The sequence below is a fragment of the Engystomops pustulosus genome, chromosome 5, assembly GCF_040894005.1.
Source record: "Engystomops pustulosus chromosome 5, aEngPut4.maternal, whole genome shotgun sequence".
Taxonomy (NCBI): domain Eukaryota; kingdom Metazoa; phylum Chordata; class Amphibia; order Anura; family Leptodactylidae; genus Engystomops; species Engystomops pustulosus.
In genome coordinates this window covers 132,664,642-132,691,770 of record NC_092415.1, presented here as the reverse complement: position 1 = coordinate 132,691,770, position 27,129 = coordinate 132,664,642, and the positions used below count along the sequence as shown (strand labels likewise).

Sequence of the window (27,129 nt, the reverse complement as noted above, 5' to 3'; positions counted from 1 at the left end):
CAGACAGAGAATGATCCGAGCAGCGCGGGCAGGGGCTAGTCTATTCCAGGGTCACCTGATCAGGCCAGCTAACCACTGCTATCGACGTGTAAGGATACCACGTCATGCTGGGTGGCAGAGTCTCCTGGCTTGTGATTGGCTCTGTTTCTGGGCGCCAAAAATCACAACGGTGGGAGATGCCATTTTCTCGAGCTGGCGAAATACTCGTCCGAGCAACGAGTAGTTTCGAGTACGCTAATGCTCGAACGAGCATCAAGCTCGGACGAGTGTGTTCGCTCATCTCTATTTACAATCCTTTTACATCTTTTTTTTATTTCTGTTCTATTAGGGGACTTATACTGTGGATGCCTTGATCCCTCATACAATATATTACAGTACTTCTGTAGTGCAATGTATTGTATGAGTTTGCTTATTAGACCCAGTCTTGGAAATGGCAATACATGGCACAGATGTGTTGATCAGACCTTCTTGGCAGCGATCACGTTGCAGGGCAACTGGGGGGGGGGGGGATTGACAGAGGGAACACTGTCGCAATCGTGCTCGTTAGCATCAGTTAAGGGATTAAACGGCCCGGCAAAAAGAAATCTCCATGCCTGGCAGACACAGCGGAGCCCAGGCTGTATGTAACAGCAAGTCTCCTGCCACGGATCATGCTGGCACAATGACAGTGTCAGCAGGATCCAAAGGACGAAATAGATCGTCCAAATGCTAAATAGCGTAGAGAGTATCTAGAAGTTGTCTCTTTTTGGACCCAATCCTGTCTGTGCATTGCAAGCATAGTTCATAATTTCCAATAAGCACCTTGCAATTCAGTGTTAGCTCATATACAATTTTATTGTACATACATAAAGACTATACACTGCAACATCATATAGATTAAAAAACATAAAAAGTTTGGGGGTGTGGCTGGCAGTTCATGGAGTGAGACGTGTTCTTCTCAGCTCTGTGCGACCTGACCTCTAAGTGACACTAAACGGCAAGAAATCACCCCTGTCAATACTATGCCCCCTACCAGCCATGGGTAAGCCAAGAAAATGGAGAGGACGGGCTAAACTTAACAAGTTCTTTCCCTCCACGTGGTCCCAAAATGGCGCTGGCAGCATATGAGACCCGTCTTCTCCTGCACAGCAGTCAGGCTGCCAGTGATATCCCAGTGCTATTCAGCACATTCCTCCCTCTTCTGCCCTCACAAGCTGGACATAACCTGGGGATATTCCATGCCTGCAGATACCAACACCCCACACTGCAGCCCAGGAGGAGGCTTAATGAGATAGGCAGCACACCAGCAGTAGAGCCAGCAATACCCAGCCCATACAGCTATCTCACCGAATGCCACCTCGGTGACTGTATCAGATGCTCTACTATAATCCCTGCTGGGAGAGCTACGATCTTCCTTACAAAGTGACATTCAATCCGCTATACAAACAGTCTGATTGTGGAGCAGCACAGCAAGTGTAATGGATCAAGTCCAATGGTGGGTGCACGCCTCCAATAAACTCGATCCACCGATCTGCTATACAAGTACTCCAAAATTAATGCAGTCTCCTGTGTGAATGTACTTCACATGTTCAGACCAAGATGGCGGAATTTACAGAAGCCCGCAATGAGTTAGTGATCTGAGCAACAATATGGGAGAAGAAGTGAGAGAATTGCGTATGAAAATTGCTGACATGGAGGATTGTTCCCACATGAACAATGTTCGATTTTGGAGAATCCAGGAGTCCATAAAGCCAGAAGCGTTAGCCAAATTCTTAATAGACTATTTTGCAACCATATTGACTGAGACACTACAAGCCAACCTATAGATTGACCAGGTAACAGGTTACCCAAAGCCAAATCACTACCAGCATCAGTCCTTAGGGATGTCATACCTCGCTACATTTGTACCATTTTAAAGATAAGTTCATGAGGGATTTGAGAAACAACACAGATATACCTGAAAGATTTAAAGATATATATCTGTATGCAGACCTACTTGCAATCACATTGGCGAGGAGGAGAGAATTCCAAGAGGCTGCAAAGATCTTATGCTCCCACCATATTCCATACAAATGGGGATTTCCCGTTAAAAATTATCATCTCCAAAGAAGGCAAGCAACTAGTCGTCAGATCTCCGGTGAAACTTATGTAGCTCCTTAAAGAGTGGGACCTGATTCCAGCGAGTGGTATCCCGAACGGCTCTTTAACTTCGGCTCCCTTGCACGTGGAGGAAGAATGGCACCTGGTGAAAAATACCTGACTGTAAGATCATTACAACTTATGTGTGGATGGCTAAGTAGGTCACTCCAGGGGGGAATGGCATCTGAGATATATGAAGCACTGAATAATCGGGGTTAAGTCATGGTGTTATGCTAGTCCCTAGAGTCTCTGGCATCCGTGATTGTGTACCCTCATAGATTCGACCATGTTTTAGTTTGGCAATCTATATGGCGGCTGTTTATTTTATGTTTAATTGTTGTACTAATGTTAAGTGGCCAGTAGTAAGAAAATTAAGCACTATAAAGCATAAGTACATACGCAAAAGTGGATAGGTTTTAATTCTGAGACTGAACAGCACATCATAATTCATATGTTATAGTAATTAGGGTCACATTGTCAACGTCAAAGGGCTTAACAGCCCATATACAAGTGCGAGGATGTTGAAAGAAGCAGTACAATCTAGGGCTGATATATTCTGTGCCTAGGAGACACATCTAAATCAGGGTGACATACACCTCCTATAAAACAAGCACTTCCCCATCATTGTTGCTGCTCCAGCAACAGACAAGAAAAGAGGCGTATTGATAGCAATCAGATACTATAGACAAGATATTAGACCCAATGGGGAGATACGTAATACTGTTATGCTCAATAAAGAATGCAATTTACACACTAGTCTCAGTATATGCACCAAACAAGAAACAGCCCAAGTTTGAAAAAAAACTGTTTGAAGTAATTAATATGCATAAACTATGCACTGTGTGCAGGTAACCTTAATATGCCATCGGTTGACACTTCAAATCCCACACAACTGGATAAAGCGTCAAAATTATTTCATTTTACCCATCAAGAAGCCTTTCTAGATATGTGGAGATTACAACATCCAGCTGAAAAGGATTTTTCCTTTTTCTTTCATCCTCGTAAAATGTATTCCATAATTGACCTATTTTTAGCAGATCATTTATTGTTTAGTAGGATAAAAGCATCTAGAATTGATGTAATTAGTTGGTCAGATCATGCCCCAATTCATCTGGAAATAGAGGAGCAATACTCAAAAGCCTACTCCAATCCATGGTGTGCTCATAAAATGTATATGAGGGGACATTTCATAAACGTAGCAGCAACAAACAAAAAAGCTAATGATGAGCTACGTTTACACATATTGGGGCTCATCTACTAAGGGTCCGTCGGACGCTTTTTCGTTGGGTTTCCCAACGATTTCAGTTTTGCGCCAAATTGCCCCGGGATTTTGGCACACGCGATCGGATTTTGGTGCATCGGCACCGGCTTGCACGTGACAGAAATCAGGGGGTGGGCCGTTGGACAACCCGACAGATTCGGACAAACCCCGTAATTTAAAAAAGGATTTGTGTCGCAAAATCAAGCACTCACATGCCCCGGGAAGAACTCCGGTGGACCTCGGCGCAGCAGCGACACAATCAGGAACTCATGCGCACGATCTTAGTGAATCATGCCGGACCCGAATCCTCGTCAGCCAACGCACCGCGGGATCACGACGGGACCGGGTAAGTAAATCTGCCCCATTGTGTAGCCTCTCGCTTTTAGGCGCTCTTAATAAAAAAACATTTTGCCCATACAGAACAGAAATGATAGACAAACTACAATCCAAGTTAAAGCAACTAAACTCTAACAAGTATGAAAGGGCGCTGAAGAAACTTAAAGCTAAACAATATGCATTTGGAAACAAGGCCTGTAAGCTTTTAGTCAATCAACTAAAGAAAAAAAGAGGCACAAAACAGAATACCATTTATCTTAAACGCACAGGGTGAAAAGGTGTTTGATCTGTATCATATAGCAGAAGTGAAGGCTAAATAATGTACTCTCACAAGAACAGACAGAAACTTTGGCCTCCCCCATCACCGCAGAAGAAATTAAAATGGCCATTAAATCTTTAAAACCAAACAAAGCTCCAACCAACAAATATTATAAAACTCTATCCTATGCTAAACCCCTACTTGGAGTTACTGTTTAATAACATCCAGTCCGTGGGACACATCCCAAAGGAGATGTTGTCTACCTCCATAATCAATCTCCCAAAACTGGGTTAAAACCCAGATAAGCCAGCCAATTTTTGCCCAAATGTCATTACTTAATATAGATCTTAAGTTATAGGCTAAGATAGTGGCAGACAGGTTGGCTCTTCTCCTGCCCGCTCTCATACACCAAGATCAGGTGGGCTTCGTCAGGGGAAGGGTCTTCTCGGACACGACCAGACGATTCATTGATCTGATAGATGTCACACTTGAGGAGGGAAAGTGTGTGGAAAAGTCTCTTAATAGAGTCTGTGGACCCTCTGGACCACCGCGGGGATGATGGTGCTAGCCGCAACCTGGGACCGGAGTCTAAGTGGCACCTGGTCTTCACCAGAGCCCGCCGCAAAGCGAGATGGTCTTGCTGCAGCAGGGTGCCACCAGGTCGTTCCACGGATGTGACTAGGCCCGCTGTGGCAGCCAAGGTAGTGCGGCAGGAAATGTAGAAAACAGTCCAAACCAGAGATGACAGCAGGAAACACGGAGAAATACTGGTAACGCGGGCACACAGAGGAACACTGTTAACGCTGGCATGGACTGAAGATTCTGCTGGACAGGAACCCTGGAAGGCACAGCAGGACAGGAACCCTGGAATGCAGGAGGACACAGGAATGTTAGCAACACAGAGGATCTCTGATAACGCAGGAACACAGAGGTACACTGGAAACACAGGGAATGCAGGAGGGCTTTCACTTAGCAGGAAATGATGCTGAAGATCCGGCGAGGCAGGAAGTGAGGTGCTGGATTATAAAGGCGAGCCCTTTAAGTCCAGGAGAGCCGGTGCGCCCTAGAAGCCGGAGCCCGCGGCCGTAACAGGGATTATGGCACTTATAAAGTCTCTTATTATAAATTGAACACAGGTAAGTCCCTGATTCTAGGAATGAACATCCCAACACCAATACAATCCTATTTACAGGAAACGTAACTCTATGTGTGCGCGCAGGGACAGATCCGATATCTGGGAATCAAACTAGCTTTCCCAAGCAATAATTTATTCTCACTTAACTACACTCTGCTTCTATCGAAAGTTGAAACTGACGTAAAAGAATTTGCTAAGCATTGGGTGTCATGGTTTGGAAGGATATCTTCCATAAAGATGATGGTTCTCCCTAAAATTACATATGTCTTTAGAAATGTTCCCATATCGGTGTCTAAAAAGTTTTAGGCCAAACTCCAGAATATATTACTCAAATATGTTTGGCTTAACACTAAACCAAGAACGGCAGCCAGCATATTATACAGACCACAATCTAAAGGAGGTTTGGGACTACCAAATATAAGCAGGTATCTATTCACTGGAGAGCGATGTTGATACTGTATCCCAACCACACTTTATCTCAAAAGGGGTCACTGACGTGGTTTATTGGAGATTAAAATTTAACTTTTATTGATTCTTCTATTAAAAAGTAGGTAAACTTCCCCCCAGAAAAAACAAATGGATAAAAATAAAACAGTCCGGAGCTCCTTGTGTGTCCTTTTATATATCCTTTGATAAATCGACGATTTCACTCTTTTCACAACTATGTTCCAAATTCTTCAGCACACTTCCACACAAACGGTATTTGGATGGGAATAGATCGCTATTCAGACAGTTTTAAGCTGCGTTTTCTTGCATCCTGTAGCCAAATAGTGTACAGCTACTATAGAAGAGATTAAGCAGCAGATAGGGTAGTATGTTCAAATATATGGAATTTATTTTCTTAAAACATACTCACAAAATAGAATAAAATCATGCGCATATAAAATCCACCATGTGGACGCCAGACTCGCTAGTTCGCCCGACCCAGGGTTTCGCTACCACGGCTTCTTCCGAACATTGGTGGCTAGTAACCTCTCAACCTTTTTATACCTTACACATAGCACAATTACTGTCTCCCCGGAAGAAGCAGTGGTAGCGAAACAATAGCTATGTCACTAGCTAATGCACTTACATGCAGCACTTAAAAGATGATGAACTCTGTCGGACGTGAGCCGGGAAGCGACATATGCAGGATCTCGGCTGCACAATCTTAGTGAATGGCGGCACTGTGAATTATCGTCGGACAATGCACTTTTGGTGATCCCTGTGTGCTGACATTGTGGTTAGATTATCAGGGTGCAAGGCTTATGTATACTTTCATTTAGCTTCTAAACATTCTATTGATGAGACATAGAAAAACAGATGAGAGATGATGAGATTCATGAGCTGGATATAACACACAATTGCACACTGCTAACTCATCTATAACACACACGCTCTGCTACATGCCTCCTTCCCCTGCTATAAAGATCTTATCTTGCCTGTAGATTGCAGAGTAAGTCTGTGCACAATGCTGCTTATGGGCAGGAAGTGTCTGTGTGTAAGCTTAACTTGTAATGGAGAGGGGAGGGGCAGAGATCACACTGCATTGTGCAGAGAAGAAAAGCTATTCATGAGAAGAATTTGTCCTGCCCAATCATAGAAGATTATATATATTGGGGCCATAATATAATGGCCCCCATAGTTCTACTAAGTAATGTCCCCCCACAGCCTCAATATATAATTTAATATGGTATGAGCATTATTTACAAGGAACATGGTGTGTGCTGCATGCTGATGTAGCAGTAGAGCTGGGTGAAAGGGCCATAAGCTTGTTTCCTACCTCTGCCTCTTGAATGAGGTGCAGGTGATCCTGACATTCTGGAAGGCTTTTGCTCGGAACCACTGTGACCCTCTGCTGTGAAGCCTGTCAGCTGCATGTGTGTATAGCACCAGAGAAATTCTGCTGCCATGGTCCAGTTATAGTAGGTGCCCACTCAGTGAGCTGGACTGAGGAACTCGGCGGTCGTGTGCACTGCGGTGGTTCTGGAGCCAGGCCTGCTGGATACAAGTTTGCTGCAGTCTTCAGAGCACCAATCGCGTGTGTTAACCCTTTGATCACTGCCCTCAAAGGTGCCTATGGAATTAAAAAGCCAGTGGAGCATGGGCATCTTCATATTGGCTTAGATCGTTGCTCTCTGTGATGTCAACGGGTAGTGGTGATCTGTTACCATGACAGCCGCAGGCCATACAAAGACCAGAGGTTGTCTTGTTTTAGGCTATCTTTTACAATGTGCAATTTGCACCTGTATAAATGTGGTATCCCGGCGATTGTAGTGACCCAAAGAATAAAGGAGACGTGTAATTTGGGGCATAAAAGCCGTAAAATTCAAGCCCACAAGAAAATGGCGTAAATGCATTTTTTAACCAATTTTAATGGATTTGGAATTTCTTTCTTTCCCAGTACAGGGCATGGAATTTTAAATAATGTCACTATGAAGTGCAATTTGTTATGCAGAAAACAAGTCCTCACACAGCTCTTTATACGGAAAACTAAAAAAATAAGAGATTTTTGAAGGTGGGGAGTAAAAAATGAAAACACAAAAACAAAAATGGTCTCGACGTTAAGGGGTTAACGGATTAAACTTTTTTTCTACGCAAAATTTTATATAATGGGAGACTGCAAAGGGTAAGTGTAAATGCGAGGGCTTCAATTTTGCTGCAACTGCATAGGAGGACAAGACAAGGTTGTCATGTGTCCCCCTTCAAGTTTGCCATATGATTGGGACCTTTGCCCTGCTGCTTTATACATTGGGGCACATTTACTTACCTATCCCGTTGACGCCACCGATCCGGAATGTCAGACGAGGATTCGGAGCTGCTGCAATTCACTAAGATTGTGCGTCCAATTTCCTGCATGTGTTGCTTCCCCCGCTGAGGTCCACCGGAGTTCACCTTCTTCTTTCCGGTGTATGTGAGTGCATGTCTTGCGACACAATTTTGTTTTTAAATTCTGCGGTTTGTCGGAATCAGTCGGGTTGTCCGTCGTCCATGCCCCCCGATTTGTGTCGCATGCAAGCCGATGCGCCACAATCCAGGGCAATTCAGGGCAAATCAGAAAAAATCGGGAAAACCCGACGACAATGCAGTGTTCGGACCCTTAGTAAATTTGCCCCATTGTGTTCTTTTGAGGGAGTTAGTGAGAGGTCCTATTGAAGATAGGTCGCAACTGTATGCAGATGAAATGCTACTCTTCTTGGACCATTCTCACACTGTAATTGAGGCAGTAATAGACTTAATGGAAAATTATTAGAAAATGTAGAGCATAAGAATTAATTGGAGGAGGTCTACTTGCCTGCCCTTGGTGTTGGGGGACCGCTTTGAGTTGTTAACTGTATGAAATATTTGGGAATTAGGATTAGTAAGGAATTGTGAGATTTTACTGAAATAAAAGTTACCGTATATACTCGAGTATAAGCCGACCCGAGTATAAGCCGAGACCCCTCATTTTACCACCAAAAACTGGGAAAACCTATTGACTCGAGTATAAGCCGAGGGTGTAGTATACAGCTAGCCACCCCCCATGTAGTAAACAGCCAGCCCCCATGTAGTATACAGCCAGTCCCCATGTTCTATACAGCCAGCCCCCATGTGGTATACAGCCAGCCCCCATGTGGTATACAGCCAGCCCCCATGAGGTATACAGCCTGCCCCCATGAGGTATACAGCCTGCCCCCATAAAGTATGCAGCCTGCCCCCATAAAGTATGCAGCCTGCCCCCATAAAGTATGCAGCCTGCCCCCATAATGTATGCAGCCTGCCCCCATAAAGTATGCAGCCTGCCCCCATAAAGTATGCAGCCTGCCCCCTGCCAAGCGTATAAAAAAATAAAAAACTTAGTACTCACCCTCCGGTGTCCGGATTGTTGGCGCGAGTCCCGATCTTCAGCGCGTGGTACCAGGTGGCGGCGGCTCCTCTTCTCTCTTCTGTAGCCAGCAGATTGCGTCCATGCGATCTGCTTGCGGGCGCGCACTATGATACCGCGGTGTCACGGCTGATGACGTCATTAGCCGCGACACTGCTGCATCTTATTGTGCGCCCGCCAGCAGATCGCATGAACGCGATCTGCCCGCCACAGAAGAAGGAAGAGGAGCCGCCGCCTCCTGGTACCGCGCGCTGAAGATCGGGACCCGCGCCAACGATCCGGACACCGGAGGGTGAGTATTAAGTTTTTTATTTTTTACTTGACTCGTGTATAAGCCGAGGTGAGGTTTTTCAGCACATTTTTTGTGCTGAAAAACTCGGCTTATACACGAGTATATACGGTACGTCTTCTTTATAAAATTTGGAAAAAAAATACCGGTAATCATTTTGCAAAGAATAAATATACCACTGGCAGCCAGACATGTCTTGTTCTTTTGGTCTTTCAAAATATTCCATGAATGCTCATTTAAAAATTTTAAGATCTTAGACTCTTTAACAAATGATTTACGATTAGGCGGAGGAGGAAGAACCCGTATAAGTTTAGAGAAATAATATGCACCAATAGAAGAACTCCTTCTTCTATTGGTGCATATCATTTCTCTAAACTTATATGGGTTCTTCCTCCTCCGCCTAATAGTAAATCATTTGTTAAAGAGTCTAAGATCTTAAAATTTTCTGAAGGAATCTCCACTCTGATTATTTAAATCGCCAAATAATAGAGGGAAAACATTTGAAGAGATATCAGATAGGTAAGGATTGTTTTGAGGGATTGGTTTCCCATGTACAAATGCAACAATAGTTGAGTCAAGTTAATCCCATCTTTGATTAACACAGTAATAAAGACTGGAAATAGTACAAACGGTGATACTGTATAATACTTAGCTTTTATTTTCTTATGATAATAAAATGTACTGTACTAAAACAAACAGTGCCTGCAGGGATAGCGCATATGCCTTACTGCTAAAAAGGTCAAAAATAGGTGTGTACAGACCAAAACACAAACAGTAATTAAAAAATGACACTGTAAGAGACTGTAGATATGTTTGAAAAAACGTATAGTTAAAGGGGTTGGCCACTTTACCTAATTTTTTTTGTAATGTGTGTGTAAGTGTGGGGGGCAGGATATTAGGTAATTTATCACTATACATCTATTAATAGTTCTGCACTGCTTTTTTGATATTTGAAGCCTCCTGTCTTTTACCTCATAAGCCAGACATTCCTGTCCATAAAATGGCCACAGGTGGAGGGTCATGCGATCTCTAACTGGCGATTGTTCATAGACAATGCGGCCATTTTATGGACAGGAATGTCTGGCTGATCCTGTACCCAAGCTTACACATACATTACAAAATACATGAGGTAAAGTGGCAAACCCATTTAATTCATTAGGCCTTCCGTGCCAGCTGTGAATTTTTGCACATAATGGGGCTCATTTACTAAGGGTCCGAATCGCGCATTTTCATGGGGTTTTCCGAATATTTCCGATTTGCGCCGAATTGCCCTGGGATTTTGGCACACGCGATTGGATTGTGGCGCATCGCCACCGGCTTTCACGCAACACAAATCGGGGGGGCGTGGCCGTCAGAAAACCTGACGGATTCAGAAAAAACGCGTAATTTAAAAAAATTGTGTCGCAAGAATAGCACTCACATACACCGGGATGAAGCAGGTGAACTTTGGCGGACTTCAGTGCAGCAGCGTCAACTAGTGGATATTGGGCGCACGACCTTAGTGAATCCTGGCAGGCCTGAATCAATATCGTGAATGGACCGGGTAAGTAAATGAGCCCCATTATCTGTGTATCTGTGTAGATGTAGGATGTATGTAAGATATATATTAAGATGATATATACATATATATGTTGGGGTAGGATTTAAAATATCCCTCTTTTAGTGTGCGTGGCTGCGTGTTTCTAATCAATCAGCATGTGTGCACGTCATAAGGAAAAATTCAGACAAATTGCTGATTTAAATCTCACTCATGCTATTATTGCCTGTGGCAAATCTGCACTGCATGAACTTTATTTGGTTTCACAAAACTATATAGAAATTAGGAAAGAAGCAGAAGGGGGTGGAGAATTCCTAGCTCATGTAGTCTCTTGATTGGAGAACTTCCCTGCTGTTGCACCTCGACGCCATGTTCACGCCACGCCCACATTCCTCTTCAATGTTTTGGTTATAATCCAAGATGTCGGTGGCCTTCTTAACACCTTGACGACAGAGGACGAACTATATTGTCCTCCCGCGGCAAGTGGTGTATGGAGAGAGCTCACGAGCTGAGCTCTCTCCATACACAGCAGGTAACGGCTGTATAATACAGCCAACACCCGCCTGTCACCTGTTAAGTGCCGCTGTCGAACCCGACCGCGGCACCTAACTTACAGTTAAATGCCGGCCGCCATCTTGGATGCCCGATCGTCGCCTCCTGGAACGTCATCGGAGGGCGGCGATCGGTTGCTATGGCAGCCTAGAGTCTCATTGAGACTCGTAGACTAGACAGGTGCAATGATTTTTAATAGCCACCAGAGGGCAGGCTATTAGAAATCATTATAAAATAGCTATATACTGCAATACAGTAGTATTGCAGTATATAGTATTAGCATTCAGACCCTGCAGGGTTAAATTACCCTGGAGGATCTAAAATAATGGTAAAAAAAAATGTTAATTTTAAAAAAAAAAAAATTAAAAAAAAGTAAAAGTTTAAATCACCCCTCTTTCCCTAGAACTGATATAAATATAAATAAACAGTAAAAATCATAAACACTTTAGGTATAATTGTGTCCCAAAATGTCCGATCTATCAAAATATATTAGTGATTTTTCCCAGCGTTTAACCCTGTAACGGAAATTGGCGCCCAAAGTCGAAAATGCCATTTTTTTGGCATTTTGAAAAATATAAAAAATTCTATAAAAAGGGATCAAAAGCCCATACACTCCTAAAAATGAAAGCATTAAAAACGTCATCAAAAGTCGCAAAAAATTACACCCCCCACAGCTCCATACACTGAAGTATGAAAAAGTTATTAGTGCCAGAACATGGCAAAATGAAGAATTTTTTTTTTTGTACAGGTTTTAATTTTTTTAAATGTATGAAAACATCATAAAACCTGTACAAATTTGGTATCCTCATGATCGTACCGAACCAAAGAATAAAATAGACATGTGATTTGGGGCGCTCAGTGAAAGCTGTAAAATCCAAGTCACAAGAAAAAGGCGCAAATGCGTTTTTTCATCATTTTCACTGCATTCTGAATTTTTTTCCAGCTTCCCAGTATACGGCATGGAATAATAAATACCATCACTATGAAGTTCAATTTGTTACGCAGAAAACAAGCCCAAACAGAGCTATTTACATGGAAAAAGTTTCAGATTTTTGAAGGTGGGGAGTGAAAAATGAAAATGCAAAAACAAAAAAGGGCCACGTCCCTAAGGGGTTAAAAGGTATTCTCTGTTACAATGCTTTTAGGAAAATAGAACAAGTAAAAATCACAGGATTTGATCTATCAGCTAGGTTTACCTTAACATATATACAGAAAAACAAAAGGATAGAAAGCAGGGCCAAAAGATAGTTGGAATCATGTAAGGTCACCGAGGAGAGTGGTGTCAGTCCCTAGTTTGTCCTGGTAATCCACAATCACCGTATACCTCAACTCGGAGCAGCAGCCCTAGCTTCCACCCCAACCGTAACCTATCCTTATCCATATATGGTCCCTAATGAGAGACCTATGAAAAATAGGTGCATACAAACCAAAACACAAATAGTAATTCAATGACAACAAACTGTAAGATAGACTGTACCAGGTACATATGTTTAAAAAAAAGCACTTACAGATAAGTCATTAGGCCTTCCGTGCCAGCGTGGATTTTTGCACATGTCGTCTTAGGGGGGTCAGTATAGATGCAGGATTTATGAGGGAGCCCTAAGACAATAAAGAAAGGATATATAGATTGAGACAGCAGAAATACATATGGGATAGAAAGCGTAAGAGTTCTTTTACCCAGCTGAGTACTGAACTGCTCTGGTGTCAACCAGAGTCCGCCCCACATGAGAACAGTGCCATATCCGGAGATCCATATGCGTAAGCAGGACTCAGACAGGGATGGGAAAATCACACACCCGATCTCTCGGTCATGAGCAGAGAGTGTCATGGTAACTGGTCTGCCCCAAATTAATTGGGAGGATACATGCCCAGTTTTTAATGCTATATGGAATACCGAGGGTCATCAGGGAAGTGATGGAAAGTAGGCATAGAAAGTCAGGCTAAATGCCAAAATAAGTCCTAAGGTATAAGCCCACACCCTATGAGTAGAACAATGTAACCTGTCTGGGTGATTAAACAATAGAAATAGGATATAAAATACACAAATAAAAGTAAATCTGATGTACATGTACAAAAATACCTCAAGACTGGAAATATCTCCAATCGGTAGAGTTTTGGTACCCCCTGTTCTTTAAGGCTGCAAACGGGCCATAGCCAGGGGCTTAACGATTGCGGTCGCAGGGGGTGTGACGCAACCACACCTGTTGTCAGGCCTTCACCTGACTCATGTGCTGCACTGAGAACTCTAAATTGTGACAGCCGCAGGCCCCCCTGTTCCAGTGCTAGGACTGTACTGCATCTGGTCCATGCGCTGGTTCAGGGAAGGCACACAGCTGTCCCGATTTAAAATTCTGACCCTCTGTCTCCTATTTATCGGAACCAACCTGTCTCTGTCACACAAGCCAACACAGGCTTAATGACGTGTCTGTCTGTGCCGGGTCTGCTGAGGTCTATATCCTCATCAGCCATTGCCTGCGTTGGATTTCCAGAGAAGAGAGAGCGTAAAGCGGAGGAGAATAAGATAAGTATCTTATTTTGTATTTTTCTTAAATAGATGGGGCCCTGTGACTATTGGGGAGCACTAGTCTGGGGCATATACAGTCATATGAAAAAAGTTTGGGCACCCCTATTAATCTTAATCATTTTAAAATCCAATGCAAGGAAGAAGCACTCCATGATCAAAAGTGATATTTTATTTCACCAGTGGTACATTCAACGTTTTAGCTATCTCCATGTAGCCATTGTCAAGCATATCAAACAGTGATACAAGGGGGTTTATATACGCCACAGGATATGACATCATCAGTGGAAAACAAGTTCAAATTATAAATCATATAAGTATATATCAATTCACATTATACAGTGATATCAGATTTATCAAATGTGTCTGTACAATGAATCCCAATAAGTAAAAAGTGTTAATATAAAGTTACTGATTGACAGTCTGTCCAGCCAGTTTGTAAAACATCAACAGAGCGCATGTCCCAAAAGGGGTTGCTAAGTAACCCGACTCACAAACATGATACATCACATACTTACAAACACGCACAGTTAAAATGCAACTGACTACACCGTACACCAAAGGAGGACCAGACCTTATGTCGACAGAGTTGTGATACCGAGGTGACCAGCAGGACCTCGCGATCGTGTTGCAGGACTGCGTGCCACCGTGATCATCCATGTCACCCAGCATTGTCTAGCTCTCGGATATCATCCACGCTCTCGCGAGAACCATCCGATAGGTCCAGAGCCATCCTGGAGTTGGGCATGCACAAATAAAGTCCATGCTCCGCTAAGTATGTAGAGGAATTATCCACACCAATGTGTTGGGTAAAATCCACTTGGTTTTCCCTCGTCAAGTGGACCGAAGAATCCATTTGTGTTAATCATTGGTCGGGATCTCTTTCCATCGGCAAAAGCACGGGTAAAGAAATATGTAATGCTGACATGCACCTCAGTAAAAAATATAAGAGTTACACAAAAATGGCAACCGACTGGATCTGTGGCTGACGGTAAACGCTCGGGACCGATTGTCAAAGGGCTTCATGTGAATTGTGATCTGTGAAGAAAACATAAACAGAAGGGGAGGGGACAGACGAAAGGTTCTGATGAGACGTGAAATGGAATGGATCCATATACTTAATTCTTTACAACCAGTTGGTCTAAATGTGGACTTTAATGTTAACACCATAAACTAAGTTTGCCCTTTGATTATCCCAGTATTTATTGATTTACATCATAAGACGCTGTAAGGAAGGTGACAGTATAGTGCATTTTTTACTTTTTTTAGACTTTTATTGACTGCACAGGGTTCTTTTTTAGAGGTTGGCGAGTCTCGCCCGAAGAGAGGAGGAGAAATATCCGGCGCGGCGGGAAACGCCATAGAAAACAGTCTCATGCCAAGAAGTGCGTAGATCCTGAAAGCCACAGCACTGAAGAAATGTCAAACATCATTGATGTAGGTCTGATTGCATTATTATGTCCTGTTGTGCCCCTGCCAGAAAATATATGTAGGGCTACACAACTATCGGTCCTCGATTAATACCCTTAAATTGGACTTACCAGTTCCTGGGCATTTTAAGGAATGTGGACACAATGTCCATTAATTAAGATTTTGTATCATTGATTATGTACCACCTCCCAGAAGGTTCTGATGAGACGTGAAACAGAATGGATTCATACATTTAATTCTTTACAATCGGTTGGTCTGAATGTGCACTTTAATGTTAACACCATAAACTAAGTTTGCCCTTTAATTATCCCAGTATTTATCGATTTACATCATAAGACGCTGTAAGGAAAGTGAAAGTATAGTGCATTTTTGACTTAAGGTTTTTTTACTTTTATTGACTCCTGTTTATGTTTTCTTCACAGATCACAATTCACATGAAGCCCTTTGACAATCGGTCCCGAGCGTCCGCCACTTATTCTTACTACATGTATGGACCACAGATGCTGTTTTTGTGTAATTCTTATGTTTTTTACTGAGGTGCATGTCAGCATTACATATTTCTTTACATCACTGAAGGGGTATGAAGAGAGTATCAACTAAACAATGTGAAGTAAAATATAACTTTTAATTCTGGATTTTTTAAAAAAATATATAGAACGAATGTAGAGGGTGTGTAGTACTACACCAATTTCGTGTGCGTTAAAAACAATTTTTATTGGCCCCAGTTCATAGGACTAGTCAGGGACAGACTATACCAGGGTCGGACAGTATTGCAGGGGTTACAGGCTAGTGGATAATGGAGAGCCTTTATATGTGCGAAAGGCAGGCAAGTGCACCTCTTATCCGGCCAACACCACTTGCTTGAGATAACAATTATAATTTATTAAAAATATGTATCAAGTCCCAACCACAGTGCAGAGCAAAATGTGCCCCCTGCACCAGGAAGGGAAAGAAATATGGTGGAGGCTATCAGCTGCAAAAATGTAGGAGAAGGGTCAGCTAGTCAGCTAGACTGAGGCCACAATGGGCTAAATTCAGCTGCTAACCTATTATCAAAACTGACTACAACCCTAACTCCTCAGCGAGCACTCCTAAACGATACTAAGATCCTACGCGTTTCCTGACAACTCTCATCAGGGATCAGATAAATTTGTCATATTAAGATTGAAAGTATAACGCATTGTGATAAGTGCACATTCGCACAGCGTATCCCCGTATTGATATCAACGGCTTACATATTTCTTTACCCGTGCTTTTGCCGATGGAAAGAGATCCCGACCAATGATGAACACAAATGGATTCTTCGGTCCACTTGACGAGTGAAAACCAAGTGGATTTCACCCAACACATTGGTGTGGATACTTCCTCTACATACTTACTGGAGCATGGACTTTATTTGCGCATGCCCACCTCCAGGATGGCTCCGGACCTGTCGGATGGTTCTCGCGAGAGCGTGGTTGATATATAAAGCTAGACAATGCTGAGTGACATGGATGATCGCGGCAGCACGCAGTCCCGCAACGTGATCGCGAGGTCTCCGCTGGTCACCTTGGTGTCCCAACTCCGTCGACATAAGGTCTGGTCCTCCTTTGATGTACGGTATGGTCAGTCGCATTTTAACTGTGCGTGTTTGTAAGTCATGTGATGTATCATGTTTGTGAGTCGGGTTACTTAGCAACCCCTTTTGGGACATGCGCTCTGTTGATGTTTACAAACAGTGTCTGGATGGCATGCCGGGCAGACTGTCGATCGGTAACTTTATATTAACACTTTTTACTTATTGGGATTCATTGTACAGACACATTTGATAAATCTGATATCACTGTATAATGTGAATTGTTATATACTTATATGATTTATAATTTGAACTTGTTTTCCACTGATGATGTCATATCCTGCAGGGGATATCAACCCACCTTGTATCACTGTTTGATATGCTTGAGAATGGCTACATGAAGATAGCTGAAGCGTTGTATGTACCACTGGTGAAATAAAATATCACTTTTGATCACAGAGTGCTGCTTCCTTGCATTGGATTTTGGAGTTATGGGACCTTGAGTCAGATCCCTTGAAGCCCGTTCCCTCATTGGATTTAATCCTGATTCCACAGTGCTGCTCCACAACTTTGGTTTCTCTTTCGTAATGATTTTAGTTATCAAAATTTGGGTTTTTGCAACATGCTTTGGGGCTGTGTGGCCAATGCCGGCAACGGGAATCTTGTTAAACTTGAGGGTCGCATGGATTCCTCTCAGTATCAGCAGATTCTTGAGAATAATGTTCTAGAATCAGTGACGAAGTTACGCCGGGGATGGATATTTCAGCAAGACAATGATCCGAAACGCTGCTCCAAATCTACCCAAGGATTCATGCAGAGGAACAATTACAATGTTCTGGAATGGCCATCCCAGTCCCCAGATTTGAATATCATTGAACATCTGTGGGATGATGTGAAGTGGGCTGTCCATGCTTGGCGACCATCAAACTGAACTGAACTGGAATTGTTTTGTAAAGAGAAATGGTCACAACTTTTGCACCTAGCAAATTTTGTTTTAATGCATATTGCACATTTTCTGTTACAATAAAGTACAATAAACCTCATTTCAAACCTGACATATTACTGTGTCCATCAATTATTAGATATATCAAACTGAAATAGCTGTTGCAAAAACCCAAATTTTAATAACTAAAAATGATTAAGGTTAATAGGGGTGCCCAGACTTTTTCATATGACTGTATAAATGACATATGTGCAAGTGGGGTGGGGGAGAACGTTACTTATGGCTACTGGTGGGTGGGGGGAATAATTCTTATGACTAATGGTGGGTGGGGGTAATCTAACTACTAGCTACTTGGGGTAGAAAATATTACTAATTGCTACTGGGGGAAGTGAATATTACTAATGGTTACTGGTGGGTGGAGGGGGTATTACTTATGGCTACTGTGGGGGGCAGGATATTATTAATGGCTACTGTGGGGGCAGGATATTATTAATGGTTACTGGTGGGGGTATTACTAATGGCTATTGGTGGGGAGAAGGATATTACTAATGGTTACTTGTGGGAGGGAATATTACTAATGGCTACTGGGGGGATATTACTAATGGCTACAGGGGGGATATTATTAATGGCAACCTGGGAGAAATTACTAATAGCTACTGGTGGGGGGAGGATATTACTAATGGCTACTGGTGGGGGGAAGGATTTTACTATTGGCTACTGGGGAGGAGAATATTACTAATGGCTACTGGTGGGGGATAGGATATTACTAATGGCTTCTGTTGGGTGTGGGGAAATTCCAATGGCTACTGGGGAGAATCTTATTAAAGTCTACTGGGAGGTTCTTACTAATGGCTACCGTTGGGGGGGATATTACAAATGGTTACAGTGGGGGCAATATGAATAATAGCTGTGACCTGGTAACTATGGGGGGCTACTGTAAGGCCCATGTTACTTTATTTTCTATTGTGGGGACACCGTTCCTAAATTGGCTACTGTGAGCAGAACAGTTTTGTGTTCGTATTATGAAGTTGCTTAAATTTTTGTGTTCCTACATCTGCAGGGACATGTAATGGCTGAAGACATGGAGACCAGGGAGAAGAAGAAGAAGAGGAAAAATTCTCTAATCAACAAAGTCATCTGTCACCAGATTTACAGTATGTGCTGATATTACCCATGACCCAACAATTTTGCAGCATCTCCCCTGTGATGTGACTCCTTTGTTATCTTCTCCTATGAGGGAGACTGACACAGAGATAAGTTATACTGCACCAGATTTATCATCCAGCATCAATGCGATAAATTTGCTGCCACATAAGTCCTGTTTCTGTATACAGTATATGTACTAATCTAGGTTCTGTTAGTGAATGTATTTAGTAATGTTGTTGTGGTTGTTGTTGTGGTTCTGTATCTTTGTAGTAAAATTGGTTCTGATACTGTTCCCATTCATCAAGGTTTGTCATATCAGCGGTTTTATGCACTAGGGGCAAATAAAAGGGTCATTTAGTGAGAAAGTAGACAGTAAGATTTGGGGCAGAAAAAGAGTGCACTTACTTAGAATGGGGGAACTAAACAAGGAATGGATGTAACAACGAAGGAGGTAGTAACCCTTAAAGCAGCACTTAACCTGAATGAGGACACATCCTAAGGCCTCATGCACACAAACACTTTTTGGTACTGTGAGTCAGCCATCATTTTGGTGGCTAACACGCGGAATCATTACTTACTATTGGCTCATACACAAGACCATGAATTTCACGGTCCTGTGCAAATACTTTTGTGTAAAAACTACAAAAGTGCTTAAGGAATGATACCTTCATTGGCTAACCAGAAAAATTATATTTTGTGCAAGCTTTCAGGGCACACAGGCCCCTTCTTCAAGCATGGATACAAATGAAGCACTGAGAGAAAAACACAACATTTGAGGGATGTTACAACAAGATAATTAGTACATATGGTGAGACTCAATTAAGATAAGCTGGGGCAATAAAAGTGGAGGTTATGTTACACAAAGAAGGGTGATGGGGAGAGGGGAGGGGGGGGGTTGGATGCCAGGGCCCTGGAGTTAGTCATTTGTGGGGATTAAAGTGAGTCCATGCATTGAGCCGTAAATCCAGGTGCAATATCATCAGTTTGAACACCCAGGTTTTCCTTTCTCTGTTGTCCTTAAAGTCACCTTTCAGTATTAGGACCTTTAAATCCTTCTTGCTGTGGCCTGGTCCAGAAAAGTGTTTTCCCACAGGTGTGTCCATCCCCTCGCTTATGGTGTGTCTGTGCGAATTCATCCTGCTCTGAAGTTTTTGTTGAGTCACCCCATTGTATATATTAATATATACATTGGGCCACATGTATAACTCGTTTTTTCTGTTGTTTTTGCGCCTTTTCATACAGGCGCACCGGTTTTGCGCCATTTTTGTGACTAAACGCCAAACTAGCCGCGCAGCAAAAATAACCAGCTTTCCCTCATTTACCCTAGCAATCCAGATGTTTTGCTGCGCCTAATGATATTCCCGCAAAAACGGGCGCCTAATACTGTGCAGAATTACAGGGGTGCAGCAGGGGAGCAGCACTGGGAGATCCCCTCTAGGAGAAGCCACTGCTGAGGAGATCACTGGGTGCAGGGTGTCACACACCTGGGTGCTGCTGTCAGTGTTATCTTCATTCTGGGCTGTGGGAGAAGCAGAGAGGAGCCTGAATCTAACATTATGCCTTAACAAAATTGCGCCTAAACTGTGTTAAAGTAAAGTGATTAATAAGAGGCAGGTAATTAACTTATCACAGATGGTTGTAGCTTGTGATAATTCTGGCAAAACAGTGCGCCAGAATTTAGGCCTAAGGCCTATGATGGATCTAGTTCTGCCTTAGTAAATGCACTTTGGAATTGTCTCATGTCCGATTCATTTGCGCCTAAATTTGCACCAAATTTGTCTTAAATTATTAGATTTCATTTGTGACCAATAATGAAAGTAGACTGAGAAAATGTGACAGAACGGCCAGTAATAAATGTGGAGCATTCAGTAATAATTGTGGTGCAGTCAGTAATAAATGTGATAAAGTCAGTAATAAATGTGGAGCGGTCAGTAATAAATGTGGTGCAGTCAGTAATAAATGTGATGCAGTCAGTAATAATTGTGGTGCAGTCAGTAATAAATGTGGAGCAGTCAGTAATAAATGTGGTGCAGTCAGTAATAAATGTGGTGCAGTCAGTAATAAATGTGATAGCATCAGTAATAAATGTGGAGCAGTCAGTACTAAATGTGGTGCAGTCAGTAATAAATGTGATGCAATCAGTAATAAATGTGATGCAGTCAGTAATAAATGTAGACCTCCCAACATTTCCGGAAGAGAAATAGGGACAAAATGGTGGTACGCATATCTAAGCCACACCCCTAATCACGCCCTGACCGTGCCCCAAATTTTTATTACTAATAACCATGTTTATTATAATAATAATAATCACCATCATAATAAGAACAATAATCCTCTCCATAATAATAAAAAAAGAATGTTGCTCAGCGTGGGAATTGAACGTCAGACTCCAAATGCAACAGAGATGGAGCCTCTATCCACTAGGTTACTGGCCCAGTGGTTATTGATATGAGGATTTTAAGTGACTTAGTCTTTTACTGTTACACAGTGACACAGGCTTCATGCACTGCTATATAGAGATACATCTTCTCAGAGATTACTATTGTAATAATAATCTGAATAGTAATAATCTCAATAATAACAATCTCAATTATCTCAATAATAATAATCTCAATGCTAATAATCTCTATAGTATCAATAATAATCTCAATAATAATAATCTCAATAATCTCTATAGTAATAATCTCAATAATAATAATCTCAATAATCTCTATAATAATAATCTCAATAATAATAATATCAATAATAATAATCTCAATACTAATAATTTCAATAATCTCAATAATAATCTCAATAATTTCAAAAATATCAATAATCTCAATAATCTCGATAGTAATAATCTCAATACTAATAATCTCAATAATCTCAATTCTAATAATCTCAATAATCATTTTAATAATAACAATCATCTCTATAATAATATTCTACATAATAATAATCTCAATAATATTCTCTGAGAGGATCCATCTCTATGTATCAGTGTGTCACATTGTAACAGTGAAACTCTTAGTTACATAAAATCCTCTCACTGATATCCTCTGAGTTTATAGCCTAGTGGGTAGGGGATCCTATCTCTATTGCAGAGGGTCAGGGGTTTGAATCCTGCGCTCAGCATAACTTTATTTAATGGAATTAAATAAAGAGCTGGTGTCTGGGGAATCCCTAGGAGACCATATATGGACAGATGGTGTTCTGAACCTGATGACGTGGTCCCTGCTCTCCGCTAACCCAACACTTCTCTCACAAAAATTCCCTGCCCGATGTCTGTAGAAGCCATTGAGTACTATGAGTTATAGCTTTGAAAGTATTTACTATGCAGGACAGCGGCGAGTGCGGGACCTGGAGGGAATATCCGGCAAAACCAGGACGGTTGCTATGATAAATGTGACACATTCAGTAATACATGTGGTGCAATCAGTAATAAATGTGGAGCACTCAGTAACAAATGTGATGCAGTCAGTAATAAGTGTGATACAGGCAGTAATAAATGTGGTGCAATCAGTAATAAATGTGATGCAGTCAGTAATAAATGTGGAGCACTCAGTAATACATGTGGTGCAGTCAGTAATAAGTGTGATACAGGCAGTAATAAATGTGGTGCAATCAGTAATAAATGTGATGCAGTCAGTAATAAATGTGGAGCACTCAGTAATACATGTGGTGCAGTCAGTAATAAGTGTGATACAGTCAGTAATAAATGTGGTGCAATCAGTAATAAATGTGATGCACTCAGTAATAAATGTGATGCACTCAGTAATAAATGTGGTGCAATCAGTAATAAATGTGGTGCAATCAGTAATAAATGTGATGCAGTCGGTAATAAATGTGATGCAGTCAGTACTAAATGTGGTGCAATCAGTAATAAATGTGATGCAGTCAGTAAAAAATGTGCTGCATTCAGTAATAAATGTGATGCAGTCAGTAATAAATGTGGTGCAGTCAGTAATAAGTGTGATACAGTCAGTAATAAATGTGGTGCAATCAGTAATAAATGTGATGCAGTCAGTAAAAAATGTGCTGCATTCAGTAATAAATGTGATGCACTCAGTAATAAATGTGATGCACTCAGTAATAAATGTGGAGCACTCAGTAATAAATGTGGAGCACTCAGTAATAAATGTGGTGCAGTCAGTAATAAATGTGGTGTAGCCAGTAATAAATGTGGTGCAATCAGTAATAAATGTAGTGCAATCAGTAATAAATGTGATGCAGTCAGTAATAAATGTGGTGCAGTCAGTAATAAATGTGGTGCAGTCAGTAATAAATGCGGTGCAATCAGTAATAAATGTGATGCAGTCAGTAATAAATGTGGAGCACTCAGTAATACATGTGGTGCAGTCAGTAATAAATGTGGTGCAGTCAGTAATAAGTGTGATACAGTCAGTAATAAATGTGGTGCAATCAGTAATAAATGTGATGCAGTCTGTAATAAATGTGATGCAGTCAGTAATAAATGTGGAGCACTCAGTAATACATGTGGTGCAGTCAGTAATAAATGTGGTGCAGTCAGTAATAAGTGTGATACAGTCAGTAATAAATGTGGTGCAATCAGTAATAAATGTGATGCACTCAGTAATAAATGTGATGCATTCAGTAATAAATGTGATGCACTCAGTAAAAAATATGGGGCATTCAGTAATAAATGTGGAGCACTCAGTAATAAATGTGATGCAGTCAGTAATAAATGTGATGCACTCAGTAATAAATGTGGTGCAGTCAGTAATAAATGTGATACAGTCAGTAATAAATGTGATGCAGTCAGTACTAAATGTGGTGCAATCAGTAATAAATGTGATGCAGTCGGTAATAAATGTGATGCAGTCAGTACTAAATGTGGAGCACTCAGTAATAAATGTGGTGCAGTCAGTAATAAATCTGATGCATTCAGTAATAAATGTGGTGCACTCAGTAATAAATGTGATGCAGTCAGTAATAAATGTGGAGCACTCGGTAATAAATGTGGTGCAGTCAGTAATAAATGTGATGCACTCAGTAATAAATGTGGAGCACTCAGTAATAAATATGATGCAGTCAGTAATAAATGTGGAGCACTCAGTAAAAAATGTGCTGCATTCAGTAATAAATGTAATGCACTCAGTAATAAATGTGGAGCACTCAGTAATAAATGTGATGCAGTCAGTAATAAATGTGGTGTAGTCAGTAATAAATGTGGTGCAGTAAATAATAAATGTGGTGCAGTAAATAATAAATGTGGTGCAGTCAGTAATAAATGTAGTGTAGCCAGTAATAAATGTGGTGCAGTAAATAATAAATGTGGTGCAGTCAGTAATAAATGTGATGCAGTCAGTAATAAATGTGGAGCAGTCAGTAGCCTTGTAGCCTTGTGTAGCTAAACCACACCCATAATCACGCCCTGACCACACCCCAAATTTTTATTACAAATAATCATCTTCATTATAATAATAATAATCACCATAATAATAAGAATAATAATCCTCTCCGTAATAATGACATTTTTTTTTTGCTCAGCATTGAAGTTGAACTTACAAACTTTACACTCTACATGAAACAGAGATGGAGCCTCTATCCACTATCAGTGGTGGCAAACCTATGGCACGGGTGCCAGAGATGACACTCGGAGCCCTTTCTGTGGGCACCCAGGCCTTCAGCCCAACACAGGCAGATAGGACTCAAGGCTTTCTCTTGTGGTCCAATAGAGCCCAGGATGTGCCATGCTCAGAGCCATTTTAAATCAACATTCTTGGCTGCCAGGACTACAGGAGGAGCGGGAAGGGGTGGACAGAGATGGATTGTCATTTGAGCTCCTGCTCTGGGTCCCCTGATTCTTCCTCTTCAGGGGACCCTGGGGGGAAGCTACAATCCAATTTTCCCCATCATCTTTCTATTGTATTGGTGAACTCAGGACACCAATACGATTAAAAGCTGTGATACAGCAGGGATAAACAAGTTACTGCTTAAATTGTCATGTTGGCACTTTGATACATATAAATGGATTTTGGTTCCAGCTTGGGCACTCTGTCTCCAAAAGGTTCGCCAACACTTTACTAGGTTATTGGCCCAGTGGTTATTCCAGGAAGGATTTTATGTGACTAACATTTATACTGTTACAGAGTGACACAGGCTCCATGCACTGCTATATAGAGATACATTTTCTCAGAAATTTCTATTGTAAAATCTCAATAATAATAATCTCGACAATAATAATCTCAATACTAATAATCTCAATAATCTCAATACTAATAATCTTAATAATATCAATTCTAATAATTTCAATAATATCAATAATCTCAATAATAATATTTTCAATAATCTCAATTATGATAATCTCAATATTATTAATCCCAATAATCATCTTAATAATAACAATCATCTCAATTATTATATTCTACATAATAATAATCTCAATAATATTTTCTGAGAAGATCCATCTCTATATATCAGTGTGTCACGTTGTAACAGTGAAACTCTTAGCATAAAACAAGAAGAAAGAAACGCCGGCTCACCCGTACCACCGGTGTAGATAACAAGTCCGCACTCCAATTCACGGCAGGTGCTCCGGAAACAGGCCTCCGTCCACAGGCCCAACAAACGTGTAGAAAGGTAGATTTGGATCCAGCACTCTTATGCCAAACACGGAGACGGTCCAATGCAGAAAAAAATGATCCTTTATTGAAGATAAAATCATGCGGACACACAAAAGCTGATTGTAAGGGATCAACGTGTTTCGGCAGGAGCTGCCTTAGTCATGATCTGATATATACAATAGAACATGGTGCTTTTAAAATACCCGCTTCATGACCTCACGAGTCAGGTGACCAATGTGGGAGGGGTTACACACGTGAGGATGATGGACAATATGTCAATCATGAAATCATGTGATGCGGTGTCAACCCTCATGAACCTGGAATCGTGGGGCAGAAGAAATCCGGCAATAAAACAATGTAAACTTTACAAAAATAACAAATGGAACTCCAATCATGGCACGACACACAACGCACTGAAAGAATGCAAATGGCATCCACGAAAAGATGAGGTACTGCAATACATGAACTTCTACATTAATCGCTGAGGTAGGAAATGCACAAATAAGTAAACACAGGTCATTATTCACATTGTTGGATTATAAATGACACAACATGTGGAAAAACGCAATGGCATAAAGTGCGTCGAATAACATCTATGGGGAAACGGAACCACAGGTACGTAAACTCTTAGTTACATAAAATCCTCTCACAGATATCCTCTGAGTTTATAGCCTAGTGCAAGGGTCAGGAACCTTTTTGCATACCTCCCAACTTTTGTGGAGGAGAAAGAGGGACAAAATGGCGGCGCGCGAAGCGCGCCGCGGCGATTTTTTTACCCACAGAAGCCACACCCTAGCCACGCCCCCTAACCACACCCCCTGGCCACGCCACTGCTCATACCTTCAACGCATCCACTGGCACCAATGTATATTTATGTATATAATTGGGGGGCATATTCCACTCCCCCTAGACAACGAGCATGCCCTCCTAGACAACGAGCATGTCCTCCCCTAGACAACGAGCATGCCCCCCCCAGACAACGAGCATGTCCCCCCCAGACAACGAGCATGTCCTCCCCTAGACAACGAGCATGTCCCCCCCTAGACAACGAGCATGTCCCCCCCAGACAACGGGCATGTCCGCCCCCAGACAACGAGCATGCCCCCCCCTAGACAACGAGCATGCCCCCCCCAGACAACGAGCATGTCCTCCCCTAGACAACGAGCATGTCCTCCCCTAGACAACGAGCATGTCCCCCCCTAGACAACGAGCATGTCCCCCCCAGACAACGGGCATGTCCGCCCCCAGACAACGAGCATGCCCCCCCCTAGACAACGAGCATGTCCCCCCCAGACAACGAGCATGTCCGCCCCCAGACAACGGGCATGCCCTCCTAGACAACGAGCATGTCCTCCCCTAGACAACGAGCATGTCCCCCCCAGACAACGAGCATGTCCCCCCCAGACAACGGGGGACAAAATAGGGGGCACCCCATGCCGTTTTTTCTTCAAATTTTTGACAAAAATATGCGTGGGGTCCCCCCTTTAAAGGGGGCTCCCAGGCTGTTTCCCCCATTTTTACAAAAAAATGGGGGGGAAAAACGGCATGGGGTGCCCCTATTGTTCAAATCAGCCAGATACAAAAAAGCAGCAGCAGCCTGCCATTACTGAGCTGGGATAGGCCACTGTTAGGGGGC

General features: G+C 42.0%; 1 protein-coding gene across 6 annotated transcripts in view; it reads left to right on the top strand.

The window, feature by feature from the left end:
* NKD2 (NKD inhibitor of WNT signaling pathway 2) overlaps positions 1-27,129 on the top strand; it is a 237,968-nt gene that overhangs the window by 83,366 nt on the left and 127,473 nt on the right. For 5 of the 6 annotated variants that reach the window (XR_011855850.1, XM_072153075.1, XM_072153077.1 and 2 more), the window contains one exon: positions 18,842-18,935. The exons of the other annotated variant lie outside the window; for it this stretch is intronic. Coding sequence is in view for 4 of the 5 variants with exons in the window: in XM_072153075.1 (XP_072009176.1) it covers positions 18,842-18,935 (94 nt within the window). In the remaining variant the exon portion in view is untranslated. The remainder of the gene's footprint in view (positions 1-18,841; positions 18,936-27,129) is intronic. 6 annotated transcript variants of the gene reach the window in all.